The 24,702-nt window shown below is 34.4% G+C and overlaps 1 protein-coding gene across 38 annotated transcripts in view; it reads right to left on the minus strand.

The window, feature by feature from the left end:
- The window catches only part of KCNMA1 (potassium calcium-activated channel subfamily M alpha 1), a 527,339-nt gene that overhangs the window by 164,513 nt on the left and 338,124 nt on the right, over positions 1-24,702 (minus strand). For 20 of the 38 annotated variants that reach the window (XM_041127120.1, XM_030030361.2, XM_030030360.2 and 17 more), the window contains 4 exons: positions 18,980-19,055; positions 13,664-13,739; positions 11,742-11,912; positions 9,966-10,057 (listed from right to left, as the gene is read on the minus strand). In XM_041127120.1, coding sequence (XP_040983054.1) covers positions 9,966-10,057; positions 11,742-11,912; positions 13,664-13,739; positions 18,980-19,055 — 415 coding nt within the window. Of the gene's footprint in view, positions 1-9,775; positions 9,868-9,965; positions 10,058-11,741; positions 11,913-13,663; positions 13,740-18,979; positions 19,056-24,702 lie in introns of all 38 variants that reach the window. The other 18 variants (XM_030030358.2, XM_030030356.2, XM_030030364.2 and 15 more) reach the window with 2 other exon arrangements.

Raw genomic sequence — 24,702 nt, forward strand, 5'->3', positions numbered from 1 at the left:
ATACGAAAGGGAAATCTTTTGCCTGTTTATTTTGAAAGAAATTATATCCATTTTATTGGAACAACTATAAAGAACTTGAAAAAGCTCACTAACTAGTCTGTCATAATAAATCAAAGATAATAAATACAAAATTCTGTTCAGCATTCAGTTGAATACATGGTGTTCACTTGTCAAGTAACTAAATGAAGTGTGGTGCATATTGATCTAGATGTCTCTATAAAACTATAATATTTATATCAAATACATATGCTCAATTCTCTTTATGGTCTTTCTGCTTAGTGTTCTGATCATGCCTTCGTCTATCGACCATCTAAATTCTTTCTTCATATACCAGTAGCAGGCTGCTGTCGTTGAAGCAAACAGGTTCTTGTAAAGTCTAACTGGTTTTCCTCAACAAAGGATCCGTCTCAGTAACTTTTTCTTATTAAGAAAAGTCAATAAATGTCAACAGAGACTGTATATACGGTCTTCTTGTATTCGTGGTATGCATTCTTTAAATATACTGGTTTACAATACTTTTCTAGCTGCTTGTGCTTTTCATGATTTACCTAACATTACTCAAGTTTAATTAAGTGAACACTTTATGCATGTGCTTATCTGTCACTCTCTCTTATTCGGTTAAACACGTGCCTTATTTTAATATAAACTCCTCTCTCATATTAATACGGATGGAGTAATAGGTGCTGCACAGTCATGATTTCATGTTTTTCTCTTTTTTCACAGAAGACTTGAACCTAAGGATGGTCCTCTAAGGACCACTTATTTACCCAATGTGTATAGTGAGCCAGAACAATATAATATTTTAACCATTAAAAAAACTTGCCTACGTATTGCATGTATGACAAAAGCAAAGACTGAGAACCACTCATCTAGAACGGACACTTCTGGACCAAAAAAAGGCACACCAGGTCGGTTTTTAAAAAATAACTCTTAGAGGTATGAAACTAAAAAGTGTTATTCTCAAACTTGCCTTTTTGCATTAGTTATTCATATCTATGAAGACAGAGCATAAATACTCTGAAATCAAGACATGATATTTAAAAAAAAATTCCACTGTAAGCTATTTTCTCACTCTGATTCTCAAATCAGGCTCTAGAAATCTAGTAGAAAGGAGACAAGTAAAAAATATTCAAGGATATAGCAAATTGTCTGTCAAGTCTGTAACATCCCAGCAACTTTAACATTTGTTCTCTTTCCAACCGTTTGTTAGAAAGCAGATTTTCATTATTCTCTTTACTCCTGAAGGATTAAAAATTTAAAAAGTGTTGAAGTTACTGAGAAGCCAAAAGCACTGACTTTCAAATATGTATCAACATTAAATGTGTAAAAGAATATGACTACACTGTGCCTGGAGATGTGATTGCAGTATGTGAGAACATGTCTGAGGTACCTTTAATTTCTGTAAATTGGACCTGATAGCTTCAGCTGCCAACTATTTAGGAACCAGAGTGAACCCGTGCAGCCTGTACTGAAGCTGCTGTGATTAATTCTGACAGAAACTATCTGTTATTTCCAACAGGTTCCACGCTCTTTGGAATCTCTCTTACATTGTGAGTAAAGAAAAAGGAATTAGTTAATACCAGAAAACACTCAGAGCTACATTCAGTATATGGTATACAGTACAGATCAGTGGAACAGCACTGGATCATACATCAGATTAACATAAATGGGAAAACAGTAATGTCAGGCATTTGAAAGTTACATCTGATGCAGATACTAGTTTGCTTTGTGACCAATATAAGTATGTAAAATTAAGAATCAGGAAGGAATCATTTCAAATTCTCCTAAATATAAAATTGGTAATGTGTGACAAACATACAGACACACACAACACCCTAATTAGTTGTGAATTATTACAGCTATGAAACTATATCAAGTGCATTTATACAAATCCCACTTTCAGTCTTGCTCAGTGAATATTGGTGGTGTGTCACTGGCAACTTTTAAATATTAGAAATTGTTTCCGAAGTACATAGAAGTAGTACAGAAGAATTCATTTACACAAGCCCTCAAATATTTCATGCCCACCTAAGTGAGATTTCTACTAGACAACAGGCCGATAGAGTGCATTTCAGGTACTTTAATCCTGGATAAATAGCACACTCCTTTGTTTAAACTGTGCATTAGAGCTTGCATCTAAGTCTGTTTGCAATAGCATGCTATCGTAAGTGATTCACTGTGAGCTGCTTTGTTTATTTCAACTTCCTTGCTCAGTTACAGCTAAATGAGTTTATCTTACATTTTTATGATCTAAGGAATTGTCCAATGCTTGTCTATAAAGCAAGTTAAGAAAAAAAAGTTAATATTCTTTGCTTGATGCATACCTCTGAAACTGCAATAATAAGAAGAAAGCACAGTGATTTGTTTCTTCCAGGATCTGGACTGGTTAAGAGGCTTCCAACTGTAGCTTAAAGTAAAGGATGAGTATTCATCCTTTCATTCAATCTTGATGGTAATATTATCTAGAGTATTTCTGCTTTCATAAAAAATACCACAACATTTAGACACAACACAGCTATATCACCATAAGAAATAAGTGAATAATTTAGTATAAATAGAAGTAAAAACTGTTAAATGCTATGGCATGCACAAGGAGTCCACGCTAGAAAGCTTACAGTAAAATGCAGGAGTAAACCACACCTCCAGAATTAGCATCTCAGTTACAAATAGTCCTGTTCTAGTCCCTCCAAACCCTGGGCTTCCTTCTTGTAATATTTTGTGCAGCAGATATCACACACACAAGACACCCTGTTATTACTTGAAATCAACTGAAAATATTTTCCCTTAAAGGAATTGCTTTCTATGTTCCCACCATTACTCATTTTCAAATTGCCTTATGCATTTTTTAAATGCTCAATGAATCAAAAAATAATTATACCCTTTGTAAGCAATGTAGGAGTTAGCAAAGGCTTTAAGATTTTTGAGCATTTCATTCATGACCAGAGCCAATGCATTTCTTTCCATAGAAATCACCCCAAAATGTCATGACTAGTTTTCTGCAACAGAGCCTGAATGAAAAGAAAAAGTCATAAATCACTAAAACTGGCTGATCAATTCACCACTTCTGCCATCTCACATTGCATTCTCTGGAATGTCCACAATTAAAGTCATGGCCTGTGTATTTTGTAGCATATGGTAGAGCAGCAGATTTATAAACCAGATTCAGTCTTTCTTGGGTCAAAATTTGGACAGTAACAACTGTTATTTTGATTCCAAACCCAAAAGTTTTTTTAAAGTTTAGGCAGAGAGAAGGAAAAGTTGAAATTTTTACAATTTTAACCAGAAATACAGAATTAGTGCTGTTCCTGTAGGAATGAAACATGATTTGAGACATAGAATACACATTTTTTTAAGTCATTATATTGTTATATGTCACTTCCCACATTTCCTTTCTTACTTTCATAAGAATGGATATAGTTTAATAAGCATGCAAAATTGAAAAAAAAAAAAAAGTTTGTCCTATTAGTTCTATCTGTCAGTCTATTTAACACTCATCAGATTTTCTTTATCACTAAGTGAGACTTCATTTGAAAGAGTGGGATTAGAAGAATGGCTAGCAGATGGGAAATAGAGACACCCCTGGGGATCATAATGCAATCCATGTCACATTCTCTTATTACATTCTCATCCCACTGGAAAATAATATCTTACATATTGTATCAAATTATTTAATATAATAATCTAATGTCACTTTCTTTGGAGCTATGCCTCTCATTACTGCAGCAAATGGACCTTTGCCAAAGTATATGGATAAGCCTTAAAATTTTTTTTTCTAATTTTTAATCAAATTCAAATGTCTAATAAGTCCAAGATGGCCTGTCAACTTAAATTATCTGTTTGTCTTTCTGTTTACCATATCTATCTGTCTACAGTTTTTATTTTTCTCTGTGAAGTTTAGTTATTGAATCCCATGTTTCCTTCTGGAAGGAATCTCTAACAGATGATTATTCCTGTTGATATGTTGATGATTTGCTAATTTATGGCTTGTAAATTTAAGAAATCTGAAGAAATCTCTGGGAAGCAGAGCAGATCATGAGAGAAGAGAAACAAGAGGTTTTAATAGCTTATACAGTAAAGAACTGATTTCATTAAAATACAATTTTTAATCTTATATATTAGCTACGGTAATGCCTCTGGATAATTTTTTTTTAAATCTTTTGAAAATTTAACAAAGTTTAGCATAAATATTTACTACTGGGACAAGATAAGCAGTTTATATATACACATACATGTATATAAAATAATAATAATCCCTCTCTCTGCCAATATCTATTCGTGTGAAGCTGTGTTCTGCTTGCTGCCTTCATAAAGAGTTTCCATTGGATTTGATATCAGTTTTGCATGAAAAAGGCAAAAATAATTTAGTCCATGGAATTACAAGTCAATAATTCACTGTAAAGTCTGAAAAATATCATTAAGTTATCCAGTCTCTCTTTCAGTCCATCAGTTTACAAATGTTCTTTCCATATGCTTTCTAGAGCTTTGTGCAGGCTGATTTACAATAAGCTAATGTCTTCAACTGGAAAATATTTCACAGACTTAAAATCCAGTCTGATCATATGAGTACATGAATACAGAAATGAAACAACTGAGTAAGAATAATCTTGATTCTCAGGTAAATTAGTACATGCAGAATAAAAGGTTAATAATAGATTTGTAGAGGTAAAACAAATCTGCATCTTTTAGCAAATCTCAAACCAAAGCCGAGTAATGTGAACATTATAAATAAATAAATAAACCTTGGTTTTTTTGTTTTTTGTTTTGTTTTATTTTTCTTAAAAGAAATAAAACAGATTATCTTGTAAATCCTATTTTGGCTGGGACTGAATACGTTAAGTTCCAAATATCACAAAAAGAGTGCAACAGTAGAATTCTACTTATCCAAAACCAAGAATTTTTTGAAGAAAACCCCTGTCTCGTAAGACTTAAAGCTTAAACTTTATAGTTAAGATGTTAGTTGGAGCACTTCAGAAAGTCATCCAAAGCCAAAGTGATCACTGCCTTTCCCAGCCTTCTAGAGGTATGCATGCATGAACTAACCTGTAGTCTTATTGCTACATTCTAAAAGCAATAGTCTATCAGCTATAGTGACAGTGGCAGATACCTTTTCATCCTTCTATGGTACTCCAATTTAATAATATCCCTTTAAAATGATCCCTTGAATACTAACTCATGAGTTCTACAGATAGGTTACAGAGAGAGCATAAATGGAGTCAGCCAAATCGAAAGCCTTAGAAAGAAAAGAGCTAAACATAGATAGGGTGTAGGGAACCAGCTGCTGGTCTCAAAATTATTAAGAAAATCGGCTAAGAGGAAATATCATTAATACTCAAGCTATATACCATTTCAGTTTGTAACTGATGAAAAAAAGTCAAAGAAACAAAAAAGCGTAAAAATTCCCCTGCTGATATATATAAAATTATATGTTATTTTCTAAACTAAAGTCTAATCTATAGACTTTTTATAATACTGTAATAAAAGGTCAGACATTTTTCATTCTCCACCCAACTATATGTAACATCTAGCTTTTATCTCCAGCATTTGTATCCAGTATTTTGTAATTACAAATTATTTTATCTGTTCATAATGATACTAGTTTGTCACTAATTTACTTTATGAAATTACTTGAATATAACTTCCTTCAAGTATATGCTTTCATCAGTTATTTCTTAGTGATCTAGTAAGTTTCACAATGTTTTAGTGAGATGTCCTATATAATATTGCAGATGTTTTTCAGTGAGATGACATAATGCCTGTTGATAAAACAATTAATAAAACTTTCATTATAAATTTGTCTATTTTGCATTTTAAAAGCATTTCTCATCTTCAGAAAGCATAAGCTTGACTCTTAAGTCTCACAAAAACTCTGACAGGTAGTTACTAGTTTATTAATAACAAAAATATGCCAATTGTTCTACAGAGAAAGTAAGTTACGTTGTTACCTACTTCTATAGAAATCAGCAGAATGTTGGCTAATATGTAAAGAATATTATGTGCAATACCTCCTTTGCAAAAAGTATTTCCCAAAACGTAAAATCACGTACTACAGAACTCATCCAGGGAAGTACACAGGAAGGAGAAACAGTAGTGACTGAATTGCTCATGTGAAAGAACAGAAAAACTATGTAGGACTCAATGTGGAAAATATTAGAAGTGGCCACATCACTGTTATCCTAAGATACCTCTTAGCATTATTAAAACACAGTATTCTTTACAGCTCTGGTTGCTTCTCATGCCTGAATTTTATTTCCCAGCTACATCTTAGTTATATATATATATATAATATCAACTATTTTCTGTCTTTGTAACTACAGTCTGGTTTTCTCTGTATCATTTGTATTTATAGCGGTACTATAGCAAGAAACAATGGTTTGTTCTGAGTATAAATAAACTAAGAAAGCCAGTTTTTCTTGTCTACTGATGATCTTATTCTGGTGTATCAGGGCACATAGTAAAAACATTACAGAGTCTTCTGATGTGCTGATCTGTAAACAGCAGCAAAACAGCTGTTTAGCAGTAGTCTCATTACCTATAGAGCAGATCTCCTTGCTTACAAATCTGGAATTCAAGACAAGGATTGTTACCTTTTTTTGGTAACGTCTTAATTTTTTTTGTACTAGGTTGTAATTTTGCCACAGTCATTACCCTATTTGTCATTAAATGTGTATGTTTGGTCTTGGTCACATTTTGTATAGATATATTGGTATGCATTTTGGTATATATGCAACAGTGAGCACTGTTGTTTATTTAACAGGTGAAACTTCAATCAAAGACTATAATAAAATTCCTGCTTTGTGTTCTATGAGACCTTAGAAGTCTCATTACAGGAATATATTATAAAGCAGAGATTATAAATTAAATTTAAAATTCCCCATGGACTTTTGTAACAAAACTACCTAGTATCTAGTAAATTTAACCAGTGATAATTGCATACTGCCTACAAACTACTTCTGTTTCCAAACTCTGTATGTATGTGTCTCATCTAAGAGAGAAGTGAGCATCTTTATAGTGCAAAATGATTCCTTTATAGTTTATGAGTCCTTTGGGGACTTTATTGGCTGAAAAGCAAAATAAAATGTGATCAAACTTGCTGGTGTGTTGGTTGTTTCTCTTTTTTAGTAAGTGGAGTTTTTAGAAATAATTTTTATGCATACATTCTAGCTGTTTCTTTAGTTACAATTCTATAGCAAGGCTCTCCTTAGTATTAAAGTGATGTAGTGCAATCCTCAAAACATACATAATCATATGTTAATTTTAACTTCCCACCTAAATGTTTAATAATCATATAGAAGCATGTTATTCCACAGACATAGTTCATGAGGCAACATGTATAAAAATATATATAAATGCTACAAAGCAGATTCCATGTATTTATTTATTTTGGAGAAAATTAAAAAGTATAAACATTTGCTATTTTAAGAGCTGAAACTACATCTTTCAACAAAATTTAGCTGCTTTAATTTTGTACATGTATTTAATTTTATCTGGAAACTTTCTGCTGTTAGGAATAGAACTGTAGTTTCTCATTATGTTTGCTGCCAGAATCTATGCTTGGTTGCTCAGCTAAAGACCTTATATTGCTAATTACTACCACATGCCCATATCCCAAGCAAAGGAAAACTTATTGGTTCTGACAATCCATTCTCTCAACACTGAATTCCAAATGAAAACTTAAATTTTGGCCAAACATAACATTTCATCAATCTTGTTCTACTGACTGCAAAAGCAACATCAAACAAGGGGTGCTAACGGCTTTTTACTGTGCAGTTCCCAAGCTTAGATTCTCTGATGAAAGACCCACATGAGCAAAGGACATCTTTAAACTACTTAGTAATTAATAATTGAACCAGAAAACAATGCATAAAGTAAATCGAACAGTTTGTATGCTGATGACAGAGCTCAGTTTCAAACAACAAGTTATACGGGCAGTAGAGATCAGCAGAGAAAGCACTGACAACAGAGTGAGCTAAAACCAAACGGATAGCGCATATAAATAAAGACAGAAAGAAAAGGTGAAAAAATAAAATTAAGCACGCCCCAAAGCTAGCAGAAGCCTGTAATCTGGAGTTGAGCTTTTCAGGATGTGGGGTTCTGACTGAAGATCAGGTCCAAGTTTAGAGACATCTGAGCAATGCTGGGTACTAGTGACAATGTAGAAGGGGAGAGACGAAAACTCTGTATGCAAAATAGTTTTTAACCATATTCTCTTCTGCTATAACTCCTTTGGAGCCTCAAAAACAGAGGTGTAAGTTCTGTGTTTGGAAAACTTCTCTCTTTGAGAAACCAAGTACGAATACAAATACAAAACTGAGTAGGCCTCTGTCACAAATAAACATTTTGGGAAATTAATGATACTACTCTATCTAAGAAATAAATTAAGGCATTTTGTTAATCTGGATAAGTGAATTATGATGCAAGTTTCCAACATTAGTGTTTACAGTAAAGAAAAAAATATTTGGATACTTAAGGGTATCTAAAAAAATGAAAGCATTGAAGCTTTCAATTGTGTCATCTAATTGCTTGAGTATTATTGAACATACAGTAGTATAAACTATAACCAAAGAAAAAACTTTGATTTATCTACCCAGTGATGTAAAACGGTACTCTAGAATTAGCTCTGTGGGACATTTATAGTCTTTCCGCTCCACAGAGAGGAGAAACAACTTGATAAAACCATAATCCACATTTATAAAATGATGCATGGGTGATGATTTGAAAGGAATAAAGTAAAAAACATATCTTCTTAAAGTAGGGAGAGGGACAATTAATTAGATGCGTTGCTTGCAGTACCTTCTTTATGTTATATGGAAAGGATTCCATATCACTAGTCTTTTAGGACAAATATTTCTCTACCAGTGAATGTCACAGTGATATGTAATGAAACAAAAGATGGCAACACTAAAGGTGATATAGAGGAGAAACTACTATATCGCCAAGTACCTCTAGTTCATTAAAGGCTATATCCCAGCAGGTCTAGATGCTGGGAATGCCAGAAAGAGCTGGTTTTAACTTGGTCAAGAAAACAAGCAGGATTTCAATAGATATTAAATGAGCTTACGTGGTCCAATAAAATTTAACTTTTGCTACCAGGTAAAACCAGTATTTTTTACAGGTTTGGGGTTTTTTCATATGATATTGATACTAAAGCTACTACTTGTTCTTCTTAAGATAGGTTTTATATGCGTGTGGAAGAGAATCACTTTAAAATCCCTGGTCATAGATCCTAAAATCACGAGTGTTTGCAATATTCATATGAAGTCAAAAGGAGCTGCATGAGATCTGAATCTGCTGTTTGAACAATGAGAAACAGCACTGTCAGACTTCTGACATAGTCAGTCTAATGGAATAACCCCATCAACATAAATCTCATATTTTGCACTCCAGTAAACCCAAGTTTTCTAAAGAACTGAGTTGTTTGAAAATCATGTGAATTACCATTGTCACTTAGTGAAGACATGACCATATGATAATCTGATGCCCAAAACTGTGAAGTGACAAGTCAACATTGTTCCAGAAGCTAACTGCAAATGCAATAGCAGCATTTTTTACAAGATACATCAGTGTAGTCTTACTGGTATCCAGGTTCTCTTGAAGTAGGGACAAAATATTGTGACTTGTACCATAGCATAGCCCAGGTCTCTAATTATAGTGTGACAACTCTCCAGTGGTAACATCTGATAGCAAGGAATACAGCCTCATAAGCTGTGAGTCAGCTATTACCACCTTCAGGGGCTCTTTAAAGTCACACAACCACACCTGGTCTTTTTTGACTTACTTTCTGCCTCGAGTTGAGTTAAAAGTCCCGCCGTATTTCTTCCGATTAAGGATGAGAGCAGCAATTTCTGGCACGTAGCGAGCAAACATTGCCTACATGCATGAAACAAAAACACAAAAAAAAAAAAGAAAATGGCATGCAGAGAGTGTTCTACTGCAGCAGAGGCAGCAGAGCCTCTTGGGATACTTACTTTCTTCCACTAACCGCACTATAGGAACCACCATATTTCTTGCGGTTTCCTATTAACTCTATGATTTCAGGGACGTAGCTGGCAAACATGGCCTAAGAAGAAGATAGGAGACAGAAGAAAAGACTAAAAAGAGAGGCCAAAGAAAGGGGGATGATGAATATTTTCAGAAGATATATATCTTTAAGATCTGAAAATGCAAAAGAATTAGATCTATGAAGTTGTTTAAAAAGAAAATTTAAAAAATGTAGAAGTTCTTATCAAACAAAACAAGAGGGCTCAATGTAAAAGTTGGTCTCGGAGAAGGTGCACACCTTATAAATTAAGAAAATGGTCAAAAGAGGAAAAACAGGCACACAAAACAAAACAAGAACAAAATTAATCCAAACTGGTATCTAATCATAAAACACAGTTATGTCTAATTCTTCCTGAAGAGGGGAGGGGAAAAAACCTATCCAAGATCCACTGCAAAAAACAAAACCAAGTATTATCATTACTGTTACATTTGTATTTGAAAAGACAGACTTTTTTCCCCCATTATTAGAATTCAAAAGAAGACAAAAACAAGATGGAATCAGGGGTTATTCCCCCTGCCAAGAAACAAAAAGGTCACACCCCCCCGCCCCCAAAAAGAACTTTTCCAGAAGTTTGTGCTTTTAAAAGGATTGGAATAACACATGATAGAAAAAAGGTTTTGAGGAGAAAATAAAAATTATTCTGCCATGTTTTGTCCAACAAACATCTTCCTTGTGGCTGGATACTTCGAAGAGCTACTGCCAGTTGACATGGTCTTTGTCTTTGTATGTCAACAAACATAGATGGGAATGCATACATTTATGCTCATATATATACTCATATATATGTATCTCTGTGTGTCTCATATATGGCGTTCACATTAGTTATATACATATCATCTCTGTAAGATGTATGTATATGTGAAATCAATATATGAGAGTAAAGTAACAATATACATATGTATGTACACAATACATATTGTGAGTCATCCATAAACCACTTACCTTGCACCATGTAAACATTAAAATAAACTTTGCTAGTTTAGACAATAACATTGCAACAGGTCCTATAATATTACTGACACTGATAAATAATAGAAAAGTTGACACGACAATTAGTAACTTTGGTGCTATGTACATACAGGACAAAGAACACAAGAATTTGCTGATATAAAAGGATACTGGTTATGGCCATGTGATAAATTGTGAGTTAAAATTGCACTACATGACATGAAAGGATGTTTGAAATTAAAGAGAATGTGGTTTGCCATCATCTGGATCAGGCAAGCTGCTCTTTAAGGCAGTCCAAAGCCACAGTGTTTGTTGGAATTCTGGGAAGGAACACAGAAGGGTGGGTAGGACTTCTGAAACCGCAAAGTGCCTTTAAGTATCAATAGCAGCCTCAAAAAAATACACTACAGTCAGTCACTAAAAAGTAAAGGACTACAAATAACATTATAAGTTGAAATATTAAGGCACTTCATTTATGTATTCACCTGCATTACTCATTTAAATGGATTAGAAAAATTCTGACTCTACTAAACTGGACTAATTTGACAAGCTCTGCCAAATATTTATCTATAGAAAAAAAATGGGGTGTATTAAACATATTTAAAAGTTTTATAATTAATTTTAATTCACTATATTAGATATTATTATTTCTTTAATTACAGCATTGAGATATACAGGATCAAGTATTAAGGTAGCTGGGATAATAATAATAATAATAATAATAATAATAATAATAATAATAATGAGTTTTTACCAATCCCCCAAGGATGAAGAAGACCATGAAAAGGCGACCAAGGGTTGTTTTTGCATAAACATCTCCATAGCCAACAGTGGACATTGTAACCATCAGTAAATAAACACATTCCCAATATGTTAGCGGTTGATTATTTTGGAAATTTTCCCATGGATCCCCTGAGTTCTCCACCTAAAATGTGCAAGAAAACATAATGAATTAATAGAGTTGTACAACAAATTAACTCTACTGATATATGCGTGTGCATGCGTGTGTGTGTATATATATATAATTTGGCATATAATATAAACTCTGGATCTTTTCCTGTAATTTATTTTGAACAAATACAGATACCTAACCCTGTCCCAATTATACCATTACCGTTCTTTTGCCAATATGCATAGCCTTGCCACTCATACTGTTTATGGAAAGTATCTTTTCCATTCACCACTAAATAATATAACTTACTAATGCAGATAGGTAAGTTCATTTTATAGCAATATGTTCAGAATTTTTTCAGAGTGAATCTTACTTGTAATGCAATTATACTTGTTAACGTTTTTGTTTTAAAGCATTATGTAGCTATTAAATGCATTGTGACATGTTAAGTTTAGCAATATACTATTACTTTCCAAGAAGTCAGCTACTGTATGTGACAAAGTTATAAATTTATCAGTGGGAAAGGAGCATGCCTTCTAAAATTTATTCCACAGCAAAAAGTTTGAAGTTTGAGGATTCCTACAGCAGAACAGAGAAACTTATGCTGAAAAGAAAAAAAAAAAAAACAAACCACCACCAAAATCCAAGCCCTAGAAAAGAGCATTCCCTCTGTCCTGATGTAATTTTATAAAGCTTTTGTTATGTTTTGTTCAAAAATAGAAAAAGCTAATGTTCCTATGATAAAAATGCTATATTTGCCCAGAGGAGTGTAAAAATGTGGTCATCCATGAATTAGAAGTGTATCATAAATGAAAACATGCAGAATTTTGGTGCATCTTAGTAAGAGTAAGAATTAAATTACTATCTGGTATAACAAGAAGATAAACATTCTGAATTTAATCTTATATAGCTGGATGCAGCTCAAGGTAATTCAAGTGAAGTCAATTAAATTGCTCTGGACTAACATCAATATCATTAAATTATAATATTAGTCTCAAACCATTCCTGAATAACTTATTACTACTAGCAGCTTGAAATTTTCCTGATTCTAAGTTGATCATAAATTGTTCTTAAAGGACAAACACTTACTCATATTTAATTATATTTGCCAAGCAAATCAGTAAAAAGTTTAAAAAGTTTAAAATACACAATTGACATATACCTATCATATATATGTATATTCACATTTATGAGCTCATATGTACTTCTATACTAACTATCTTACATTTTTCAGGTATTGTTAAGTGTGGAATAAAAATCTATTACAAAAATCCATGTTATCAGTGACTGAAAGATACACCAAAAAAAAAAAAAAAAAAAAAATTTAAAAACAAGAGGGAAGGAAACAACCTCTAAAAAATTGCTACCCAGAATGTTAGCAATCCCACTACCTCTCGTGGAAATACAAAAGTGCTTCCTTCAGGCCCAACCATTTATTTCCCAGGATCTCAGTATCATTTCAGCTCTGCCAGCCCCTTCCAGGAAGCACTCTGGCTAGTAATTTAGGAAACATTGCCACCTACTGGTAACTTGTAATCATTCAAGAAGTTGCATCAGTCCAAGTCTCATATTTTATTGCTGAGGTTAATGAGGTATTGCTCGCTATTCAGAATTAGTTTTGAGTAGAAGCTTAAAATTTGGGAAGCTGTAATGTCTTTTTTTTATTGTACTCTATAGATGTGTTAAGGGATTATCCAGAGCAAGGCAATTTCAGGTAATAAAGTAGCTCAGAGAGCAGATGATCCATGAGAAAAAGTCAATGAAGTATTTTCAAATATACTTACCAAATGTATGAACCCAGCTGCTGTCAGCCACGTGCTGATAAATATAGAGCACAGATTCACTAGCTTGATGGAATTACTGAAAATAAACAAAACCCAAGAACAAATAGGAACTTAGACTGGAATTTATCACACATTTTTAATATGTACCTGTATACAACTGCATACTTCAGACTGAAAGAGTCTGTTCATCATTTCTGAAGAGAAGCAGGCTCCTTAAAATACTTAATCAAAAGCCTATGCAAAATATGTATTGTCTTTCCAGAGTTCACATTTGCATAATTTAGATAGCTTGAAATAAAAATTCCAATGCATTTGAGAGCAGAAAGACAAATTGAAATCTTAGCTACATCTGTACTCATAATCAAACACATAGAAATAAATAGTGCTTTTTCACAAATAATTTGGTTGCTTCTCAGTACACTTGCCTTCTCATTTTTCATTGCTATACACCTCAGCAATGATTTACATGTAAATATTCTGCTACCCTGGAATACATCCATGCAGGTCCAATGAAATAAACCGGGCAATGCCAATTAACATTAGCTGCTGAACACTGCATTTATACAAACAATTGACGGATGTTTTTTGAATTATTTCATTTTTCATATGCTTCTTCTATATTCATTGTGCTTTTGAACTGAGACCTGCAGACACTTTAAAAATTAACAGCAAGAGGATGTTTTTGTTGCATACTCATCACCTGTTAACACTTGTATCTTGCATACATGACCACAGGGCAAGAATATTTTCCTACAGTTACAGCAAACAATTAATGAACTACTGCAGCCAATCTGTAAATGTCATGCTGCTTTTGTGAAAAAATTATGATTCCCAAATTAAATAACTTAGGGATTTTACAGTTCCTGTGTAAAGTCCTAAATAATTTTCATATTATTCTGCTTGCATGAACTCCTGTGGACTTCTCTGTGGAAATTCATATGGAGCTAGAGTATTTCATTTCATACTTCACATTCACATTTTTCTAAAATAAATTAAAAAAGAGAGAGAAAGAAAGAGAGAGAGAGAGATTGAAACCTACCAGTCAAACTCTGCAAACTCTTTTTAGTCCCACTGAGTAGCATGTTCCCTATTGTAGCCAGAAGTGATTTTGAAGCAAGGACCTTACTCAGCTCAGCAGCAAAACACCTTACTTAAAAGCTTGTGGAAGAAATATAAGTAAACCTCACTCCCTCTCTTCTTACAATAATCACTATGATTTCAAAAGCTAAGAAGGATATTCAACAAATACACAAGGAACTGAAGTCCATGTATTACTGTGCCTAAATAATCTTACCCATTCACAGAATTGTATTGGAAATAGCTCTCCTTTATTTTTGAAAACATTTCTAAGAAAGAATAATGCTTCACTATTATTCCTAATGCAATACATTCGAAGAGAATAAAAATTGGGAAAAATTCACTATCGGCGTTAGCAGTAGCAGTTTTGCAGTAGAATTAATTAACTGTTATATAACTACTTTAACTGTTATTAATTAACTGTTTATAACTACTTTAAGAACAATAAAAATGCATTATTTTCTAAACAAAGTTGAGAAATTAACCTGGAAAATTAATCAGACCAGCTCCATTAAAAATATTTTTAAGAGTTACAGTTAGCGAAGTGGGCATCTTTGGGTACTAGGAAAGAAATACAATTGGGTAATATGACAGATGCTATAACAAATACTGTACTCAAAAATAAGATAATATACCAGCAGTTCTGCAATTAGCATTCACCTACATCAACACATATTCCCTATTTCTCTATTTCTTAAGGTATGGTTGATTAAAGTCCATATTTTATTGGTGATAACAGTCAGCACAGGACTCTAACCAATAGGTTCCTAGACTAAACAAAATCATAGAAATCATGCTGATGCAAAGCTTTGTTATCAAAGACTAAATATCACCCTTCACCTGAACTTAGAACAGGAGAGGCTCCTGATACAGTAATGTATCAGTTGGTCTCCACATATTACAGTAATACAAGTAAATGACAGCAGCCATTAGGAATGACTATTTACATGAATTGTTTGGTACATTTTATTTCTGCAGATTTATTAAACATTGTACCTTCTCTCTCCTCTATGAAATACTCCCTGTGTTTCTGCCAGAGTCTAAATATAGACGAAGGATTAGTCACAAACATTTTCCTCCTCTTTAAGCTCTTTCCAACATCTGTGCAAAATCCCTTACTGTGAGCCCTGCCTAAGCCTCTGTAGTTTTGTTGAAAAATATTAGAAAACAGTGAAGTGGAGAGAAATTTTCAACTGAACACCACACAACTCATTCTATTTCATAAACCACAGGAACAAAAAATATTGAGTAAAATACATTTAATTTCAAATTAGGGAAACTAATAGATCCTTGGCAGTGTATAGTCTTTTAATTCACTGCTGTAAAATTTTTCTTTGCCTTACTGGTTCTTTTCAAATATAATTAATAATTTTTCAGCTATTCTAATAATTCTCTTTCACAACCATACTACTTTGCTAGTCTTCTCACTGCTATTTTTGCATTGTTTTGCTTCTTCCTTTGGATTCCAGTGTTTGAAATGGCCCTTCTGCCCATTGTGTAAATAATACATGCTCCCTCATATCTCAGTCACTAATTCCAAGAATAATTTTAATTTATAGATTAAACTTTTTTCTTTACTGGGGGGAACAAGGAAAAGAAGGACAAAATTTCTTCTCTAATTGCACCAAATATTAAAAACACAGCAGTGCCCTCTATACTCTATCAGTTTCTCATCTTGTCAGTAGTTACTTGTTAATAATGCTAAGCATACTGAAACGCCTCTAGTCAAATTAGTTCCATATTTCTTTGATATAAACACATGTCACCTCGAACAGAGAACACTTTTATCTTTTGCAGAATTTTTAAGTGTTAGGTTTTTTCCCCTATACTATCATTTCAGAGCTAGTAATGATATACTGAATTTGCTATCTCAGTTCAACAATTCAAATTCTGTCATTAATCCTTGGTCTTTATGTTCACCAACAACGATGTTGAAAATTTCATTAAAACCTTAAAAGTAGATTGCAACAAATGCTAAAATATATTAATTCTATAAGTTTTTTAAACACCCCTGAGCAAAACAATGTTGCAGTACCTGGTCAAAAGCATACAATACAGTATAAGAGTTTAAGGTAATAACATCGGTTTAAGGCCACTCTATGTAATTGAAATTACTGCTTGAATTTAGGGAAGTAAATTTTATTTAATTAAAAATAAATTTATTGAGACTACTAGTTTAACTGCTCTAACTCTTGCAAAATTACTAAAGATTGTCCATTAACCACAAGTGCTGTTTTTTTTTTTTTTTTTTTTTTTTTTTAGGAAGATTAATAATGCAGAAATAGAAACTCTAAATTAAAAAGTATTTTGGTACTGTAACAGGAAAAGTGTACCCACCACATGAACCATAGTTCTTGTTTGTGATGATACTTAAGAGCATATTGAAAACATGAAAATTTCTCACTGAAGTTAGCAGTAGCAGTAATAAATGAATTTTCTAATTTTTTGCTTTCTAAAAGCTAAATTAATGCAAGACAATAAATAAAAAACAAGGCACGCACATGGTCAAGTCAGGTGTAACTAAAAACTTTTCTAAAATAAATGACATTCTGTTCATTTGTTTCAATTTGACTCATCCATTTTATAAAATGACGTTTTGTGAACATTGATAGTATCCAAATTATTTAGTTCATTTCAGGTTATTAAGTAAGATACAAAAGAGAGCAGACATGTCTTTCTATTGAAGAACCAGGAACAGGGAGATATAAAAAATTGTTTTGAGACACTGGCAGCTTTTAAGTTAAATAAATGGTGTTATTGATGAACTGCTGGGGATTAACCAGTTGAGTAAACTGAAACAGTCATGTAAGAAAGCTTTGCTTTACAGGCTTTCTAACAATCAACATTTGAGGTCTACAGGTATTTGGACATTCATATAAATAATCACAGAGGGGAGGATATCTAATCTAACAGTAAATTTTGTACCAGAGAAATGCTATTTAAATGAATAGGTCAATCTTGAATAACCAGCTCTGAATACACTGAATGTGATTAATGCAGTATTTCTTCACTTATGGATCTGGAAGTTTACAAATCCACCACTCCTGAAGGGGCTTTTAGCCTTTATCCAAAATCCTTTGAGTTTATGGGGCTTCTCTATCAACTGCCATTTCTTTTGGTGAGGTTGTTCTGTGTGTTAAATGCAAAATCATTGGATATTCTAAGCTCCTGCACAAATTACTCTCCTTTGCCATACTGGTAGTATTCTAAGCTACTGGACTACATCTTCACTGCACATTCTTTCATTTCTTTATTTGACAAGAACTGGATTCCTTACAGTCACACAGCTAAAGACAGGTAGTGCAAGAGTTTTACAGCAAAGAGAATAGTTTCAAGGTAAGAGTTGAAGAAACACCTGTTTACCATGAGCATGTACAAATCTCAAGAATCTATTTCCCCACCTCTACCAATTAACATAGCAAGTAAATGGAGTTACTTGCATATAAAAGCCCTCACACATGCATCATCAACAGGTGGAGAGAGCATAGGATTTCAGAATGGAACTGAGTTTACAGTAAGTATTGGAAGCTGGGTTCAATACTTCACCTGGGGCATTTTAGGGAATGATGAAAGGCAATGTGTCTTCAACTGCAAGGCATGGGAAGGCTCCTTTCATTTTTATTTAGTGATCTTTTGTTCAAAGTTGTGCTGCTTCTGCACAACTTTCACGTATTAATAGCCCAAAGAATCAGTGAAAGCCAGACGGTTACTTGGAGTAGTTTAATTATTCTTTGAAATAAATGCTAATGACAATGAACACAATATAAAGATAGCTCAGTGTAAAATTAATTTTTAATATATTTTTGATGTGCAGAAGGACGCTCAGTTCAAAAAAACTGAAATAGAGCCACAATGATTATTTCTCAAAATACTTTTTAACTGTCTTCTGTTGAATTAATTTTGATTTCTGTTTTTCCGAGGCAGCAGAATATGGACTGATTAGGTGGAAAGCAGCAATGTTTATCAGTGCAGAGCTCTGTAATTCATTCTGCTTCTAATTTATCAGCACAGACTTGCCCAGATATTTCAAAAGTAACAACACATCAAGTAAAATCTACTGATCACATAGCAAAAGATGCTGACACCGATAAATCATTCATCAGCAGAAAAAGGTTTAAAGAACAGATAACAAGTGTTTTTTTCCAGAAAAGAAAATCATATATTACTAGGACCACAAACCTAAGCCATTTATGTTCTGTCACCAATGCAACTAACTCAGTATGTAGGAAAAGGTCTTACCTTGTTTTAAGGATATTCAGAAACTGCAAAATTTCTGAAAACTGTATCAGTCTAAGGGCTCTTAAAAACCTTAAGCCTGCAGTAAAGAAAAAAAAAAAAGCTCTAGTAAAGAATAATTCAAATTATAACAACATTTCACTTACAATGACAGTGATCAATTAAATCAACATAGGAAGCATACAAAATGTCAAATACCTTTGAAATGTTCTTCCATATTTAAAGATTCCAAGGTCCTTACCAGGTTTTTTCAAATTGTTTTAAACTTATTTCCTTAATAACTGAAGTATCCTACCAGAAAGCCTTAGTTTATGTAGGAAGCCACGGGAGGAGACATACAGGCTGAAAGCTAAGGGGAAAAAACCTCACTGAGGTTCTGTTGGTAGTTCTAGTGCACATGTCCTTCTCTTCCAGGCTGACATAGACACATACAGATCTGAAACTCCTCAGTCCTCCCAGCTCCCACGTTGCTTAGTGAAAAATAAGAGATTATGGGCAAGAGATCTGATAACCTGGATGAAGTAGACTGTGTATATGCCTGATTAAATTGGTAAGTCTTAATGACGTAAAATCTTTTATTGTAATAATGCTCCCTATCTCCACCCTAGTTTCAAAAAACTCAAGCAGGAGAACAGAGAAACAACACATTTTCTCTTAAAAATGACAAATATACTATAATTCTTTCTATCAGACTATAAGAATAGATTGCACTTTGGCTATTAAAGAAGTAACTGGTTTTACAATGAAATAACATTTGTGTGTTGAAATCAGGTTGCGTGAACAGCAATTCCCAGACAGCTACAAAGCCAGCGAGACATACACGGAGAGAGTGTGCGCAAGAGAAAATACTATAGAAGATTAAGGGCTTAAATTATTAAAAGAGACTTATGCTGATAGTAAATAATTTTGCTGCAGATATTTGGCATATGAATAAAAGTACACTTTGTATTATACACATGCACAGCTCATAAAATTAAAATAAGGCTTTGAGGATAATTTTTATTGGACAGTACAGCCAGGTGTTACATAAAAGTTGTGTAACGTGGTATTGCAACTGTAACAGTTAGGTCCAGGCCAGCTTCTTCTCCTATATCCTCTTTATTGACATTTATTTTACCCAATTCCAGTGCTATAAACCACATTTTATTTCTAGAAACTTAAGGAAAGACTGGTCCTGGGAAACATATAAACCTGGTCACAACTTTCACCATCTCAGTGGAGTTGAGAGGTTCCCCTCAAGAGCCAAGATGCATGTGGCGAGATGTGTTTAAATCAAGGCTTTATTTCCACAGTATTCTTGGAAAGTTGTTAAATAAAATTTTTACTCTTGCTAAGGCTCATAAGTAGCCTTAATAAGGCTCATAAGTACCCTTAATAAAGTAGAAAATCACTCCTGTCTATTACATGGATATAAATTTTCTTTTTAATTACTGACTGTAGGGAACTCTGAAGATCAATCACAACTGGAAAACTGGATTTGGGGATCTAGATGAAAAGCAATACAATGTTGCTTAATAATTATAAACTTCAGATCCATTTGCAGTTAGAGGATGATCATTTTGGATCATAGTGCTGAAAACTGTGAGAGACATGTCCTTCTGCTACTCCTATCCAAAGAGATGTGGCTGGACAGGGATGGAGAGGACCCTAAACTTTCTCATCTCTGTTCCATCCAGCTACCTCCCTCACTCCACTCCCTAGGAACTTTTTCAAAAATGGCTGGTGGGAGAAAAATCCTTCTGTTCAAATGCTTTGCATTGCATCTGAAGTTAATGAGGTGCCCAAGTTACCCATTGCAATGTTTCAAAAAGAAGCCTGAGAAACATCAAAGTTAGCAACAAAACCTCTATCTCCAAATTCTTACAATGCTTAGATATATTTTAGTTGCTGAGACATTAAAAAAATAGAACAAAAAGATTATGGCTTCAATGTATTTTTTGTGAAAGAAGAAAATCATTATTAAGTTCTGCATTTGCTACAGCCTACACTATTTAAAGATTTCCCTTCAGTGAACAGAATTAAAAAAAAAAAAAAGTGGAGAGTTTACATTTACTTGAACTACAAATAGAACTGGCTTGTAATTGTAAAAGGTTACAATCACCTTGTAACTTCTGTATCTTGTCTAGGACATTACTTGTGGGGCTGTGTTTTATAGCTAAAGGAATTATGACACAGAAAGGATCAAATTTTGATCTTCAGAAACCTCAGTGTATTACCTGCTTTGTGTGGTTCAAATATGAAGATAAAAATGAAATTAAAATCACAGTTTTCCTTATCATGATAGCAAATGAATTCTTTCCAGTATTCTACACTGTTCAATACCCAAACAGATCTGTTATTAGATTCCCATATGCATGTCGTTTTATATGATCTTCACAGAATCACAGAATAGTATGGGTTGGAAGGGGCCTTTAAAGGTCATCTAGTCCAACCCCCCTGCACTGAGCAGGGATGTCTTTAACTAGATTCAGGTTGCTTAGAGCCCCATCCAACCTGACCTTGAATGTTTCCAGAGATGGCACATTTACCACTTCTCTGGGCAACCTGTTCCACTGTTTCACCATGCTCATTGTAGAAAATGTCTTCCTTATATCTAGTCTAAGTCTACCCTTTTTTTACTTTAAAACCATTGTCCCTCGTCCTATTGCAACAGGTCCTACTAAAGAATTTGTCCCCATCTTTCCTATAGGCCCCCTTTAAGTACTGAAAGGTTGCAATAAGGTCTCCCTGGAGCCTTCTCTTCTCCAGCCTAAACAACCCCAATTCTCTTAGACTTTCCTCATAGGAGAGGTGTTGCATCCCTCTGATCATTTTTGTGGCCCTTCTCCGGACCTGCTCCAACAGGTCCATGTCTTTCCTGTGCTCAGGACTCCAGAGCTGGCAGTACTCCAGGTAAGGTCTCAGAAGAGCAGAGGGGCAGAATCACCTCCCTCAACCTGCTGGCCATGCTTCTTTTGATGCAGCCCAGAATACGGTTGGCCTTTTGGGCTGCGAGCTCACATTGCCAGCTCACATCCAGCTTTTCATCCACCAGTATCCCCAAGTCCTTCTTGGCAGGGCAGCTCTCAATCCCTTCATCCCCCAGCCTGTCTTGATACCTGGGGTTGCCCTGACCCAGGTGCAGGACCTTGCACTTGGCCTTGTTGAACCTCATGAGGTTCACATGGGCCCACTTCTCGAGCCTGTCCAGGCCCCTCTGGATGGCATCTGGTCCCTCAGGCATGCCAACCGCACCACTCAGCTTGGAGTCATCTGCAAACTTGCTGAGGGTGCACTCGATCCCACTGTCTATGTTGTTGATGAAGACATTAAACAGTACTGGTCTCAATATTGACCCCGGGGGGACACCACTTGTCACCGATCTCCATCTGGACATTGAGCTGTTGACCACTATCCTCTGGATGCAACCATCCAACCAAGTCCTCATCCACCAAACAGTCCACCAATCAAACCCATATCTTTCCAATTTAGAGATAAGGATGTTGTGGGGGACCATGTCAAAAGCCTTACAGAAGTCCAGATAGACGACACCCATAGCTCTTCCCTTGTCCACTGATGTAGTCACTCCATCATAGAAGGCCACTACATTGGTCAGGCAGGACTTGCCCTTGGTGAAGCCATGCTGGCTGTCTTGAATCACCTCCCTGTCCTCTGTCTGCCTTAGCATAGCTGCTAGGAGGATCTGTTCCATGATCTTCCCAGGCACAGAGATGAGGCTGACAGATCATTAGTTCCCAGGGTCCTCCTTTCTACCCTTTTTAAAAATGGGTGCAATGTTTCCCTTTTTCCAGTCACTAGTGACTGCACCTGACTGCAAAGAGATGGGTATTCCAGAATAGTGAAAAAAGAAATCTGAAAAGTGATCTGAACAAAACACATAAAAGGACTGGACAATGTCAGGGCTGCAGCTGGTAGGTTTGAGTAACCTTGTTTCCAGGTACTCACAGTATCTTGCTCTCAGGGGCTGAGCATACAACCATCAGTTCGTTCAGTGTTTGCAAGTGAAACCCACTACACCTGCAGTGTTTACTCCCCATTAACACTATTAACACAATGAGTCAGTCAGCCAAAACAACTCTACATAGTAGGGACAAATTACACTGTACAATGCACCAGTATGCATACCTTCCTGGTAGGTTATACCATGCAAAGACTTTGTGTGGTCTGTTGGCAACATCCACTAATACTAGCTGAACTGAAACAAGGGAGAAAGGAGAATTCCCATTCTTGAACAGTTGTTTCTAAAGCTTGACTGTGAAAGAGATAAGAGGTGCTGTCTTTGAACGAATCTGTTTGGCACTCTAAAACATTTAATAGCATCAACTACTTGACCCTCTAGTAAATTATGTGCGTTTTGAAAGACTGCAGGTAATTCAGAGGTTTCAGCCTTATTCTTCAAATAGACTACATAAAGCTGCTGCTGAGAATAAATTGTAAGCATAAAACTCAGATGAAATGAGTTTGCCCCTAAATGTATGATTATTTATATCACCTTGAACTTAGCAAAGGGATGATGAATCAACTGAATAATTCCCAGAGGAAAAGTCCACAAAGCACTTCATTCTGGTACTGGTATTAATGACATACAGAAGTGTGCTTGCAATCATACATGCATCCATAAACTGATGACACAGCAATCCTCACAGCAATAACCTTGCAATGACACTGTTGTAAAACTAAAAATGGCCTAAATTATTCAGTAGGTAGCTTACTATGAATCCACATAAGATCAAAATTAAAACAAGTTAAATAGAAAAGATTTTGATGGATTTAACTCAAGAGTAATTATTGACACAAAGTGTCTGTAAAAAAATAGCCTGTATCTGAAAACTAATTACATGTAAACAGTAACAAAATGCCCCATGCTATGCTCTCTCCATTTTCAAATAAAATTTGACTCACAACTAAGATGTTATCTCTTTCAGACCCACCAACTCACCAAGAATAGAAATTTTTGATGGTTTTTTATGTATCAAGAACAGTAAGCAAAATTCTATAATAGGACCACTAACAAAAATTCCCATTTTCCCCAAGATGTCTCAGCTACATATATGAATGTGTACATCTCTCTTTCCTTAGAAATATTTGGGAATGTATTTTATACATGTGGGGAAGAATAATTTCTTTTAATATGAAGTAACTACAAAACTGTTTTACATTTAAATGATACAATCAATAGTCGAGATAGGGTAGGCTTCTTATGTATTACAGTAAAGTCTATTCTAATTTTCCACACTTCATAGGATCCTGCCTGCAAAAGTTAATGGCAAACTGCTGAATGGAATGCTCAGGAAGTACTTGCTCTTTTGGCTCCATCATGTCACTCATCTTCTTGGCAAGAGGTTTTATATCAGAATTTTCTTATGGGATCTGACTGGAATAAGATATAATGTTCTACACTACAATTTATAGAAAAAATAAGTATCAAAAGATTTAATTTACCTAGAAAATCTATCTAATCACAGGAAAAATATACAGATAAAATGAAGTGCTTTTTCAGTTTGTCAGTCTTCTGCTTCTAAATGGATGACCAAACTATGCTTCTGAGGTGGAGTTTATTTCAGCTGCAATGCCCAGGATAAAGCTAAGACATTCATAGATATCTAGACCAGAAAAAACTTTTCTGATTATCAAACCAGATTCCTTTAACAATATGAGACAAAGAATTTTAGTCAATAGTTTCTGCCTCTAGTAAAATAATTTGAGTCGTAGGTATGATGATTCAA

This window comes from Aquila chrysaetos, chromosome 11 (assembly GCF_900496995.4).
Source record: "Aquila chrysaetos chrysaetos chromosome 11, bAquChr1.4, whole genome shotgun sequence".
NCBI classification, from domain to species: domain Eukaryota; kingdom Metazoa; phylum Chordata; class Aves; order Accipitriformes; family Accipitridae; genus Aquila; species Aquila chrysaetos.